The following is a 15,022-nucleotide window of genomic DNA, read 5'->3' as shown; positions in this document are numbered from 1 at the left end:
CATCAGTCATTGAAGGTAGGCATGCAGGTACAGCAGGCATTAAAGAAAGCAACTGGCATGCTGGCCTTCATAGTGAGGGGATTTGAGTATAGGAGCAGGGAGGTCTTGCTGCAGTTGTACAGGGCCTTGGTGAGACCACACCTTGAGTATTGTGTGCAGTTTTTGTCTCCTAATCTGAGGAAGGACATGCTTGCTATTGAGGGAGTGCAGCAAAGGTTCACCAGACTGATTCCCGGGATAGCAGGACTGACATATGAAGAAAGATTGGATCGGCTAGGCTTATACGCACTGGAATTTAGAAGAATGAGAGGAGATCTCATAGAAACATATAAAATTCTGAAGGGATTGGACAGGTTAGATGCAGGAAGAATGTTCCTGATGTTGGGGAAGTCCAGAACCAGGGGCCACAGTCGAAGGATAAGGGATAAACCATTTAGGACCGAGATGAGGAGAAACTTCTTCACTGAGAGAATTGTGAACCTGTGGAATTCTCTACCACAGAAAGTTGTTGAGGCCAGTTCGTTAGATATATTCAAAAGAGAATTAGATGTGGCCCTTATGGATAAAGGGATCAAGGGGTATGGAGAGAAAAGAGGAATGGGGTACTGAAGTTGCATGATCAGCCATGATCATATTGAATGGTGGAGCAGGCTCAAAGTCTGAATGGCCTGCTCCTGCATCTATTTCCTATGTTTCTATGTTTTCTATGTTTAATTTGGAGGAAGCTAGTGGAGTCAAAGGGGAAGTTGTTCGCTGAAGAACTTCAGCCAGGCAGAGGAGGGTGGTGCTGGATGGGGACTGGTCCAGGAAGAAGCAGAGGGCCCTCAGGCGGCCCTCGTAAGTGTGTGTGCGGGGTGGGGGGCGGCGTGGAGGTGTAGAGGGACTGGACATCCCTGCAGTGCTTTTTTTTATTGCCATCTGCATTTCCTAGACCGAAAACAAACATTTCTTTTATGATTCAGCGACTCCAGCTACAGATGGGATCTTCACAAAAGATCTGTAAAGCATAAAACTGACAACTCGTTCAAGAAAAAACGAACATGTGAATGAATAATCGAATAAAGTAATTAGGTATTTAAATAGTCAGAAACTAATGGGCGAGATTGGACGAGCGGCAATGGAATAACCGCACATGTATGGATGCGTGCATGCATGTATATGGATGAATGAATGAACAGCTGAGCGAATTGAATGAATGAATAAAGAAGAAGGCTACAGGCTTGCGAAATGTTGAGCTGCTCCCTTTGAATGGTGCACCGTGGTAATGAATCAAAACTCCGTCTCTCCACCACACAGGGGCGGTGTTCTTACACCGCTCGGTGCAAACCCGCGTCACATGATGAAAGAGGGGCAGCGAACGCTGAATTGCCACAAACTGGGAATGTGATGGGGCGACCGAGTGATATAAAAGTCCTGCATCCGACAGATGAGCAGATTCAAAAAGTTAGGTCGCTGTAGTGTTTAAAAAATAAAACTTTAACCATTATGGATCCAGATGTAGATTACATTTTCATCACCAATTTTAAAATTTAGCCGGACTGGTTTTGGATCGAATGATTGGTTATTTTCCTACTTAGAATCTAAATTTGCTGGTACCAAATCAAATCCAACGAAAATGAATACGAATATAAGCTGTTTAAACAGTTCTAGTCCGGTACCTGTGCTGTTCTCTTTCGATCGCCCACCTTGGGTGGCAAACACTCTGGCGGGTTTGCTCATATTTACCATTGTGATCGATATCTTGGGGAATCTACTCGTCATCTTATCAGTTTACAAGAACAAGAAACTGAGGAACGCCGGTGAGTCGAGCACTTTTTATTAATATTTCCTATTTTAAGTGTTAGTTTATATATTTTGTTTGATCAGAATGATGCAGCTAATTATTAGGTTTTTTTTTGGTTGAGTAATGGGTTTCCCAGATTCTCCATTATGAGACGCTAGCTGTGCTTATTCACATTCCGAGACCACCGTCAAACACAAAGCATTCCCTGAAATCTTAGCAGCGAGCAGATGTAAGGAGACGATGCAAATCGCGTTCTGATGGGTCGATCATCTTGTTAATTGTGTAGCCAGCTCGGACAGGAGGGCCATGTTGCTGATACAGCACAGGAGGACGCCAATCGGCCCATCGCGCCCGGGTGGGCTCTTTGGTAGAGCTGTCCAATTAGTCCTACACCCCTTTCTCCAGAGCCCTCTATTTTGTCCCTTCAAGTATTGATCCAATTTCCTTCTGAAAGTTACTATTGAATCTGCTTCCACCACTCTTTCAGGCAGTGCATTCCAGATGTTGTTCATTTTATAGTGTATATTTCCCGCATCTAATTTGTTCTAAACCTCACATCGAGTGTGAGTTGCTGCTAGACCCAGACAATAGTGTGTGTGGAGGAGCGGTACGAAAAGGGATTGCTTTACAATGAAAGTGAAACATTGAAAGTTTTGTTGGCTTTTTGCCTTCACAGTGACTCTTGCTTCAATATATTTCCACTTTTAATTGTGATATATATTTTACATTCTCTTGTGAAGAGGTCGATTTTTACAATTAGTCACGTTAGACCTGACTTCACACCACAGTCAAGGTGTAATAACTCAGTAAGGTGGCGAAAAATAACCCATTATCTCTGAAATAATTCGTTTGGCGAGATTTATCCTTTCACCGTGTTAACCGCAGAGCAATGCACTAAGGCTATATTTATACTTCAGAGGCAATGTTTGGGAAACGTGTGGTGCCCGCGGTCCAGCTGTAGTGTAACTGTAGTCTGTTTAGCGCCTATAGTAATGTGCCTGTTGTTTTCAGCTGGGTCAGCGAGATTATCCAATTACAGGACCCAGTGATCCAGAATTGAAGTGATTGTATGGAACGAACAAGCAGAGCACTTGCCCTTCGTATCCACCTCAGCGGTGTTACGTTTGTCCCCATACTTCATGCATCAGTTTGTGTTTACGTGCTTGAGAGGCAATGAGAAAGGGTGTCCGAGGTGCATTACGTAATATTGAGATGTCCTTTTTTTGTAATGTGACATTTTGCGATTGGGTTTTAATGGTACTAATATCTGCTGAAATATCTCAAAGACGAAACGGTTATAGATTTATCACGGTCAGTGGTGAATCCATCTATAAAAGCTTCAAAGAGAAGCCCCCCAGCATGTAACCATTTTTAATAGTATAATTTGAAAGCAAGCTAAAGACAATCAACACAAACACATTTTAATGAACTGGGGAGGGAAATATCAATTGCCTTCTCTCCTGGTTCACATATAGAATCATAGAATGATATAGCACAGAAGGAGGCCATTCGGCCCTTCGTGCCTGTGCCGGCTCTTTGAGAGAGCTACCCAATTAGTCCCACTCCCCTGCCCCTTCACCACAGCCCAGCAACATTTACCCCTTCATGTGAGGAAAGGTTGTTTAGGTTGGGCCTCTACTCATTGGAATTCAGAAGAATGAGAGGTGATCTTATCCGGGGGCTTGACAAGGTGGATGCAGAGAGGATGTTTCCACTGATAGGGGAAACTAGAACTTGAGGTCATAATCTTAGAATAAGGGGCCGCCCATTTAAAACTGAGATTTTTTCTCTCAGAGGGTTGTGGATCTATGGAATTCACTGCCTTAGAGAGCTGTGGAAGCTGGGACATTGAATAAATTTAAGACAGAAATAGACAGTTTCTTAAACGATAAGGGAATAACGAGTTATGGAGAGTGGGCAGGGAAGTGGACCTGAGTCCATGATCGGATCAGCCATGATCGTATTAAATGGCGGAGCAGGCTCGAGGGGCCGTATGACCTACTCCTGCTCCTATTTCTTATGTTCTTATGTATTTAGCTAAATCTGTAACAGTGCCCAATTTTTATTCATAAATATATGAATTTTGACTTGGTGTTATTTTTACTTTATCAACATACTATAAATATTTATTTGATAAAATTCTTCCCTGTGGTGATGCTGATCTCTACTGAAGTTTGTGAAGAATTCATTGGTGTAAAACAATACTGCTTTCGAAAAACACTCCCTCTGGCATTTATCAAATGACAGTACTTTGTAAATACTGCATTGTCCTTTTCATTCGGTCTTAAGTTTATTTTTGTTACAGTTGATATTTAAGTGACCTCACTAGATGTTAAGATGTACATATATATATATTTGCTCATGTAACATTTCAGGATTAGCCATCTTTTTCCTTTGCATTTCAAATTTTATTGAATGTGTTTGTATTGATTTTCTTTGGATTCCCTGAAAACTGTCCTATTAAAAAAATCTCTTTGACGCTTCCATAGATTAATTCACTACTACTGATAATGATAAATCTATAACCTTCTTTGGGATATTTTAACAGATATTAGCAAAATTAAAACCCAATTGCCATGATCCTCACCCTTAAGTAGACATTAAGATATTGGTGGAGTAGGTCAGAGGATTATTGATATGACAAACTATGATGATAGGAAATTATGCAATCCACCCCAGAATTGTCGCATGCTAATTTCATCGACCTGTCAGTTATATTTTAGTGTCTACTTGGCAGAACATTTTGACAACTTTGATAAACTTTCCTAATTCACTGACAGATACCAATAGAAAACAGAAATACTTTGCAACGTAACAGATTTTCTTTATAGAAAAGTTACAGCAAGCACGATTGACTGGCATTGAAACATTAGCAAACATATTTGAAAGGAACAGTAAATTATATATTTCATCCTTTTTCCAATGGATATTTTCAGGAGTAGAAAAGGAAAATACGATATCCATACGTGACAATGCAGAATGAGTAAAGAAAGACTTGCTTTCATATAGCACCTTCCACGACCACCGGACGTTTCAAAGCGCTTAACAGCCAATGAATTAATTTTGGAGTGTAGTCACTGTTGTAAAGTGGGAAACGTGGTAGCCAACTTGTGCACAAGTAGCAATGTGATAATGACCAGATAATTTGTTTTTGTGTTATGTTGATTGAAGGATAAATATCAGCCAGGATACCAGGGATAACTCCCCTGCTCTTCTTCAAAATAGTGCCATAGGATCTTTTATGTCCACCTGAGAGGGCAGACGGGGCCTCGGTTTAACATCTCATCCAAAAGACAGCACCCTCCATCAGTCCAGTATTCCCTCGGCACTGCACTGGAGTGTCAGCCTAGCCTTATGTGCTCAAGTTCCTGGAGTGGGACTTGAGCCCACAACCTTCTGACAGAGGCAAGTGTGCCAACCACTGAGCCACAGCTGAGTTTAATGTGGCTTGTGATGTAATAGAGTATGAGAGGTACCTATTCCTCTGTATTTTCACACCACTTGCTTTCTAAATCTTATTTCTGACATTCAGTCCAGCCATTTGCAAGCTTTATCTAAAAGATAGCTCTTAAAGTACAGATTATCCAAAGTAACGTGACAGCAGAAGGACAGAAAGAAATATAAACAAAGAAACTGATTATATACAGAACATGAGCAGGTACCACAGTGAAACTGCAAAATCATACGTCCTTCGAGGACATAACAGAAGGTCATGGGTTTAGTTGCTCTTAGTACTTGGTACTGACTAAAACGTCCCCGCTTCTAAGGTGCTTGCTTTATGTTATAACTTATATTCTTACCACAAACATTCTATTCTGGAAAGCTAAGTACTTACAATGTGTTTTAAAAATTACCTTTCACCTTAATATTTTCTATTGGTTATTTAAAAGATTTGCAGAAATATATGTTTCGTATTAACATGGGATGGTGAAAATGATTCTGATTGTGTGGTTATTTTCATTTGTCTTCAATACTGGTTTGAATTTCCAGCATTATATGAGAGATAGAGAGAGAGAGAGAGCAAGAGAGAATTAGAGATTCTTTTAATTTATTGTTTGTTCAAAATACCTTGTGACGTCAGCTTTTGACACGAGAGGTTAAATTTCAATAAACAATATAATTATCTTGTTATTCTTGGCAATAGAATTATCAGATGGTATTTTAAACAAGCAAGGATAAAATGTCTCTCTAAGGCTTTTTGCAAAACAGCTTCTTATTAAATTATTCTTTCCAAGTTATAATTATCCTTTCCAATTACAAAACTAATATGAATCATATTGAAAGTAAAACTTATTTGTACTCTCACGGATATTCAAGACAATACTGAGAAAAAAATATTAAGAGCAGTAGACAAAACTCACCAAGAGCTCATTCGTTAGTTATTGCTAATGTGAGTGTGACACTGATCTGCATATAAAAAACATCGACTGTTAAAATTGTAGTATTTCCTTCTGAATTTTCTTCAGATTCTGGTTTGTCAGTTTACAATGGGTGTGCACATAAGAACATAAGAAATGAGCAGGGGAAAGTGAGCCTGCTCCGCCATTTAATACGATCATGGCTGATCCAGTCATGGACTCAGGTCCATTCTCCATAACCCCTTATTCCCTTATTGTTTAAGAAACTGTCTATTTCTGTCTTAAATGTATTCAATGTCCTAGCTTCCACAGCTCTCTGAGGCAGCGAATTCCACATATCCACAACCCTCTGAGAGAAGAAATTTTTCCTCATCTCAGTTTTAAATAGGCAGCCTCTTATTCCAAGAATATGCCCTCTAGTTCTAGTCTCCCCTATCAGTGGAAATATCCTCTCTGCATCAACGTTGTCAAGCCCCCTCATAATCTTATACGTTTCGATAAGATCACCTCATTCTTCTGAATTCCAATGAGTAGAGGCCTAACCTACTCAACCTTTCCTCATAAGTCAACCCCCTCATCTCTGGAATCAACCTTGCGAACCTTCTCTGAACTGCCTCCAAAGCAAGCATATCCTTTCGTAAATATGGAAACCAAAACTGCACGCAGTATTCCAGGTGTGGCCTCACCAATACCCTGTACAACTGTAGCAAGACTTCCCTGCTTTATACTCCATCCCCTTTGCAATAAAAGCTAAGATTCCATTGGCCTTCCTGATCACTTGCTGTACCTGCTTGCTAACCTTTTGTGTTTCATGCATGAGTACCCCCAGGGCCCTTTATACTGCAGTACTTTGCAATCGTTCTCCATTTAAATAATAACTTGCTCTTTGAGTTTTTCTGCCATAGTATATAACCTCACACGTTCCAACATAGAAACATAGAAACATAGAAAATAGGTGCAGGAGTAGGCCATTCGGCCCTTCGAGCCTGCACTGCCATTCAATGAGTTCATGGCTGAACATGCAACTTCACTACCCCATTCCTGCTTTCTTGCCATATCCCTTGATCCCCCTAGTAGTAAGGACTACATCTAACTCCTTTTTTGAATATATTTAGTGAATTGGCCTCAACAACTTTCTGTGGTAGATAATTCCACAGGTTCACCGCTCTCTGGGTGAAGAAGTTTCTCCTCATCTCGGTCCTAAATGGCTTACCCCTTATCCTTAGACTGTGACCCCTGGTTCTGGACTTCCCCAACATTGGGAACATTCTTCCTACATCTAACCTGTCTAAACCCGTCAGAATTTTAAACATTTCTATGGGATCCCCTCTCATTCTTCTGAACTCTAGTGAATACAAGCCCAGTTGATCCAGTCTTTCTTGATATGTCAGTCCCGCCATCCCGGGAATCAGTCTGGTGAACCTTCGCTGCACTCCCTCAATAGCAAGAATGTCCTTCCTCAAGTTAGGAGACCAAAATTGTACACAATACTCCAGGTGTGGCCTCACCAATGCCCTGTACAACTGTAGTAACACCTCCCTGCCCCTGTACTTAAATCCCCTCGCTATGAAGGCCAACATGCCATTTGCTTTCTTAACCGCCTGCTGTACCTGCATGCCAACCTTCAATGGCTGATGTACCATGACACCCAGGTCTCGTTGCACCTCCCCTTTTCCTAATCTGTCACCATTCAGATAATAGTCTGTCTCTCTGTTTTTACAACCAAAGTGGATAACCTCACATTTATCCACATTATACTTCATCTGCCATGCATTTGCCCACGCACCTAACCTATCCAAGTCACTCTGCAGCCTCATAGCATCCTCCTCGCAGCTCACACTGCTACCCAACTTAGTGTCATCCGCAAATTTGGAGATACTACATTTAATCCCCTCGTCTAAATCATTAATGTACAATGTAAACAGCTGGGGCCCCAGCACAGAACCTTGCGGTACCCCACTAGTCACTGCCTGCCATTCTAAAAAGTACCCATTTACTCCTACTCTTTGCTTCCTGTCTGCCAACCAATTCTCAATCCACGTCAGCACACTATCCCCAATCCCATGTGCTTTAACTTTGCACATTAATCTCTTGTGTGGGACCTTGTCGAAAGCCTTCTGAAAGTCCAAATACACCACATCAACTGGTTCCCCCTTGTCCGCTCTACTGGAAACATTTGGAAACTCAAAAAGTTCCAGAAGATTTGTCAAGCATGATTTCCCTTTCACAAATCCATGCTGACTTGGACCTATCATGTCACCTCTTTGCAAATGCGCTGCTATGACATCCTTAATAATTGATTCCATCATTTTACCCACTACCGATGTCAGGCTGACCGGTCTATAATTCCCTGTTTTCTCTCTCCCTCCTTTTTTAAAAAGTGGGGTTACATTGGCTACACTCCACTCCATAGGAACTGATCCAGAGTCAATGGAATGTTGGAAAATGACTGTCAATGCAATTCCAAGACCATTATACTCCATCTGCCAAATTTTTGCCCACTCACTTAGTCTGTCTATGTCCTTTTGCAGATTTTGTGTTTCCTCCTCACACATTGCTTTTCCTCCCATCTTTGTATCATCAGCAAGCTTGGCTACATTACACTCAGTCCCTTCCTCCAAGTCGTTAATATAGATTGTAAATAGTTGGGGTCCCACACTGATCCCTGTGGCACCCCACTTGTTACTGATTGCCGACCTGAGAATGAACCATTTATCCCGACTCTCTGTTTTCTGTTCATTAGCCAATCCTCTATCCATGCTAATATATTACCCCCAACCCCGTGAACTTTTATCTTGTGCAGTAACCTTTTATGTGGCACCTTGTCAAATGCCTTCTGGAAATCCAAATATATCACTTCCACTTGTTCCCCTTTAGCCACCCTGTTTGTTACATCCTCAAAGAATTCTAGCAAATTTGTCAAACATGACTTCCCCTTCATAATTCCATGCTGACTCTGCATGACCAAATTTTGCTTTTCCAAATGTCCTGCTACTGCTTCTTTAATAATGGACTCCAACATCTTCCCAACCACAGATGTTAGGCTAACTGGTCTATAGTATCCTGCTTTTTGTCTGCCTCCTTTTTTTAATAGAGGCGTATACTTGCAGTTTTTCAATCTGCTGGGAACTCCACAGAATCCAGGGAATTTTGGTAAATTACAACTAAATAAAGCAATAAGTGGTTAGTTACGCATGTTGGTTTGCCAACATAGCAATTATATCACAGTGCTGCCATGAGTAGCTGTGGAGTGTGAAGCATGGCTGGCAAGACCATAGTTATACAGGCAGGCCTCTGCCTGTGCCCTGGTCACCAGCATATAGCACTTTGTGTGCATGCTTATACACAGACCAAAAGCTCTGCTTCTCAGGTGGCTATGTTTTAATGTTAGGAGATCACAAATGGTGGTTATTTTTTCGATAATTTTATAAGATTTAGTTAATGTTAGTTAAGGAAGTGTCCAGGAGATCCAACAGACCACATGAGCACTCTGAACCTGACTTCACAGAATTTTTGCATTGATGTGCAGCCAAAACCATTTTTCATCTCCAAGAAAATGGTGCACAACAGACAAATGGAGTCTAACAACAGTTCGTATTTACAAAGCATGGTATTGCCTTTGGAGAAGTTCATTAAAGGATAAAGATGGTAATATCCAGCGTCATTTAAAAAATGTGGTATTATCAGGCATCGTGATCATTTCACATGAATTGTGGACATTCTTTAGGAATGCAGTCAACAGAAAGTATCTGTAAATGCAAATCCATTTATTTAACACACTTTTAACATTTAATATATTTTCTAGTTACTATTATAGAATTCTATTTATGAAAACAAGTGCAATTTAGTTTTGATTCCATACACTTATGGTGCATTAACAAGCAGAGTATTAATAGTTTTAATTCTTGGTTTTCCAAAAGCAAGCTCATCCTGAATCCATCAGTATTTATATCTTGTCGTTTGTTAAGCAGCATCTAATGTAAATGTGACAGGTCATATTTTTCCTTTCAGCTCTCGGGCATATTGTAGTGAAGGAAGAATTTTAAAGAATATTTCAGGTGTCTAGTTAAACTGAAGAAACAAATTATTACTATCAATTTCACACACCAGTATATTTTATTTTGATTACTCTCCTGAACTGGCAGAGGTTGAGGTGTTAAACCGAGACCTCGTCTGCCCTCGCAGGTGTATGTAAAAGATCCCTAGCACTATTTTAAAGAAGAACAGGGAAGTTCTCCCAAGTGTCCCGGGCAATATTTATCCCTCAAACAACATCATTAAAATAAACAGAATAACTGGTCATTATCTCATTGCTGATTGTAGGAATTTGCTGTGTTCAACTTTGGTTGCCGTGTTTCCTACATTACAACAATGACTACACTTCAGAAAGTACTATATCGACTGTAAAGCACGTAGGACATCGAGGTCACGAAAGGTACTATATAAATGCAGGTTCTTTTCGTATATATACCTGCCCCAACATGCTCATCATAAGAGATACAATTAAGAATGATTAAGTGGTATTTCATGCCAGACAACACTAAGAATGGTATAAGCTCTTTATATTATATAGGGCTAGAAATTCGCCTCCTGTTAGCGCCTCGGAGGGGGTGGGGGGGGGCGGCAATAATGGGACGCTACTGGCTTTGCGACCAGGCAAGACCATGCCCGTGAAATTCCCATCGAGGTTTGCGGCGGCGGTCATCCCTCGCACCATGATCATCTGTGCCCAGAGATCATGACATCATCGTGTTGCGCATCACCCCGATAGCGCCCTGGACCTGAATTTCAGTTCTGCACCCAGCAGCATCTGCAGACGACAACACCAGCAGCTGCAGATGGCATTGTTAGAGAGGCTGGCCATTTGGGGAGCACTATTTAAAGGTAAGGCCACTTGTGTGACTAAAACATTTTTTTTTACCCCTTAGGTTGTGTTTTGAACATCTTGTTGTGCCGCAATTGATCAGCCCACTGACTCCCACAGCTACCTGGACTACACTTCCTCCCACCCCGCATCTTGTAAGGACCCCATTCCATTCTCCCAGTTTCTTCTTCTTCGTTGCATCTGCTCTGACGACGCCACCTTTCACACCATTGCCTCTGACATATCTTCCTTTTTCCTCAACCGAGGATTTCCCTCTACCATGGTTAACATGGCCCTCGTTGTTGTTTGTTTTATTTTCCGCACCTCTGCTCTCACCCCTTCCCCTCCCTCTCAGAACCATGACAGGGTTCCCTTTGTCCTCACCTTTCACCCCACGAGCCTCCACGTTCAACGGATCATCCTCTGCCATTTCCGCCACCTCCAGCGTGATCCCACCACCAATCACATCTTCCCCTCCCCTCCCAGTATTCCGAAGGGACTGCTCCCTCTGCGACACCCTGGTCTATTCTGCAGTCACCCCCAGCAGCCCCTCCCCTTCCCACAGCACCTTTCCGTGCAAGCACAGGAGATGCAACACCTACCCATTTACCTCTTCCCTTCCCACTATCCAAGGCCCCAAATACTCCTTCTAGGTGAAACAGTGATGTACTTGTACTTCTATCAATTTAGTATACTGTATTTGCTGCTCAAGATGTGTTCTCCTCTACATTGGGGAGACCAGACGCAGATTGAGTGACCGCTTTGCGGAGCACCTCCGTTCAGTCCATAAGTGTGACCCTGAGCTTCCGGCCATCTGTCACTTTAATTCTCCACTCCATCCCACTCCGGCATTGCCATCCTTGGGCTCCTCCACTGTTCCAATGGAGCTCAACGCAAGCTCGAGGAACAACACCTCATCTTTTGTTTCGGACCTTACAGCCTTCTGGACTCAACATCGAGTTCAACAATTTCAGAGCATAACCTCTGCCCATTTTTGGCTCCCTTCCCACCCCCCCTTCCCCCTTCCCGATCTTATTTATTTTTCCCTTTGTCTCCAATGGCAGCTGGTCATTATTCCGCAATTCACACCCTACCTAGACGAATCTTTTTTTAACTTCTGCCATTACCATTTGAATTTGGGCCATCATCCTTTTTGTCTCTCTAATGTATTCTGCCTTCCAACCTATCATAGACCTTCTTTCCCTTTTGATCTTTCTTCCCCTCCCCCTTTCAGTGCTCCTTAAGAATGTGCTCTTTTTGAACTTTTGCCAGTTCTGACGAAGGGTCATCGACCTGAAACGTTAACTCTGTTTTTCTCCCCACAGATGCTGCCTGACCCGCTGAGATTTCCAGCATTTTCTGTTTTTATTTCAGGTTCCAGCTTCCGCAGTATTTTGCTCTTGATCAGTCACGGATCGCGGCTGCCATTGGCGATGAGGGATATCGACTTCATGCAGAACCTGCAGCAATTGCCTTTCCCTTTAAGGGAGGGAATGAGCCTCCGTTCCCAGCAGCGCTGCTCTCTATATTGGATAGTGCTGCATGGTTATCACCCCCCTTTGCCAGCTTTAGCACTCCAGGGGAAGTGGTAGCATTTGATTTAGCGTTCCACTTCCTTCATGGAGCACTTAACCGGAAGTTTGCATCAGAGTCCCTCATGTCGCGCCCAGCGATAATTTTGCGCTTTTGCAAAAGTTACCGCCCCAAACAGGGCACTACGCAATTTTTCCTCTTACTCTTTATACTTTGCAGTTGTAAAATACTTTTATCGGTTAGAGAATCCTTCAAACCTATCTACATATGTTGTGCATCTTTAGCTACAATTATATGAATGTGCGGTGCATTAGATCGGGTGAACAAGACAGATAGCTAAAACTTTGCTACCCATCCACATTGCTGACAATGGCCAGAATTTTGCAGTCAGGGGTGAAGAAATGGCGTGGTCATCCATTGTGCTTACAGCTGCCCACAGACTTTTCGCAGGCTTTTGAGCACCAACCTATAGAGATGTAGAGATCATTTTCAGCATGTTACTCTCTACAGGAGATCTGTGGCATGTGAGAGCAGGCCAGGCAACAGCGTGTCACTTCAATCAGATTTAAAAATTCTCAATGAGACACACCGGACGCAAAATTCGGATCGGAGCACCTGTTGTTTGGGTGCTGAGTGCCAAAATTGCATCTGTGGTGTGCGCACACACTTGTGGGGCTAATCACACCAGACACCATATTGGTGAATACATTAGCGAATGTTTAGTGAATTCCTGCCGGAAGTATGCAATGTAGGCAGATCATGACATCAATTAACATGCTGTGCTGATTTGACACCAGCACTGCCATTTTGGAGCTCAATGCTCCAACCAACTTTTAAGCTCACACCGCTGAACATACATTCAGCAGCAGGAAGGACCCCCACCCACTGCCACTAGTGGTATTTAAAGGGAGCATCAATTACATACAGGTTAGTCACTGGTTGATTCCTTCTGGCTGTTGGTATGCGTCTACACGTGTTTGGTGCTTTCTATAGTTGTTTAAAGTTGTTAATGTCTACAGGGTGTGGAGTGCCAAGAGCTGAAGGACTTTTTCCTGACTTCAAGACGTCTGCACAAACCATTTGCTGCCAGACATGGGTGCACTAGTAAGCATTCCCCTTGGAATACAACTTGACTTAGAGAATGAGCAGAGGGCAAACAGAACAGGACAAGCTGCTGGAAGAAGGAGGAGGAGGGGGAGGGGGAGAAGGGCTCTCAGCAGGAGGCCATAACTGCCCTGGGTGTTAAGGGAACAATTCTCCTAATTTAACCTCAGTGTGGAACAACGTGTGAGATGTTTGTGCTTCACTAAGGACGACCTCACTGAAATCGCCACCTGCTGCAGCCACAACTACAACCTCAGTGCAGGGCAAGGACCGCATTGCCAGTGGCTGTGAAGCTGACCGTGGCGATGAATGTTTATGCGTCAACCTTCTTGCATTCTGGAGCAGGAGATATCTTGCAGTTGCTGTCACTATTGCGTAAGGTCACTGAAGCTCTGTATTCAAAGAGCTGGCTAAGTTTAATTCTCTTGCCAGAGAGCAGCAGGTGGATTGAGCATGTGGCTTCACGAGGATTGCAGGCTTCGCCATGGTGTAGGGTGCCACTGACTGCAAGCACATCGCTTTGCGGGCGCCGCATGTCAAACCTGCCATGTACTGGAACCAAAATGGATTCCACTCCCTCAACGTCCAGCTGGTGTGCGACCATAGTGAATCATGCAGGTCAATGCTCAGGATCCTGGCAGGGCAGTCCACTGTGCAATCTGCATTTGGGCCACAAGATAAAGTAAAGGCTGCCAACTGGGTGACAAGGGCTATCCGCTAATGACATGGCTCATGACTCCATTGTGCAACCCATGCACATGGAGGAGGAGAAGAAGGAGGAAGACGAGGAGGATGAGGTGGAGGAAGAGGAAGGGAGTGGGCAAACTACACAGCCCCTTTCTGCCCGGGCTGTCCGTGAAGAACTCATCTGAGTGTGATACCTGTAACCGCAACCCCAATTCCCATTCAGCAACAGTCCCACATCTTAGCTTCCCTCTGTCACTGACCATCACAGCGTCCACATGGCCACAATGCAAAAAAAGCCTCCTCAGAATAAACATTCCAAACCAAATTTATAAATCAAATTATGCTATATAGCATACAAAAGTAAACTAATCACCCTTGTGCATTCCCTTATTGCCTGTCTTCCATGTGCCTTTGCCTGTCCTAGTGCTCCTAGGCAGTGCTACCACCAATGGTTTGGGCATGGCTGGCGGAAGGCTGCTGACATTCAGTGGAGGAGATTGCAGATGGCCTTGGAGGATGGCCTCGAGCAGCTCTGGGCCTAGAAGGTCTGGCAGCAGATTGCACCACCTCGGCATGGGTGACAGGAGTCTGGGCTGGTTGACAAGCAACAGCAAGGGCACCAGTGGAGTGGCAGTGGTGGGAGAGGCATGCTGTTATCCTGAGAGAGGACAGCAGGATTCTGCTCCATGGAGC

The 15,022-nt window shown here is 43.2% G+C and overlaps 1 protein-coding gene across 1 annotated transcript in view; it reads left to right on the top strand.

The window, feature by feature from the left end:
- The first annotated feature begins 1,615 nt into the window (after positions 1 to 1,615).
- LOC139232384 (melatonin receptor type 1A-like) overlaps positions 1,616 to 15,022 on the top strand; it is a 128,214-nt gene continuing 114,807 nt past the window's right edge. The window contains exon 1 of the mRNA XM_070862571.1: positions 1,616 to 1,799. Coding sequence (XP_070718672.1) covers positions 1,616 to 1,799 — 184 coding nt within the window. The remainder of the gene's footprint in view (positions 1,800 to 15,022) is intronic.

This window comes from Pristiophorus japonicus, chromosome 2 (genome assembly GCF_044704955.1).
Source record: "Pristiophorus japonicus isolate sPriJap1 chromosome 2, sPriJap1.hap1, whole genome shotgun sequence".
In the NCBI taxonomy this organism is placed as follows: Eukaryota; Metazoa; Chordata; class Chondrichthyes; family Pristiophoridae; genus Pristiophorus; species Pristiophorus japonicus.
This window is presented reverse-complemented; position numbering and strand designations above follow the sequence as displayed.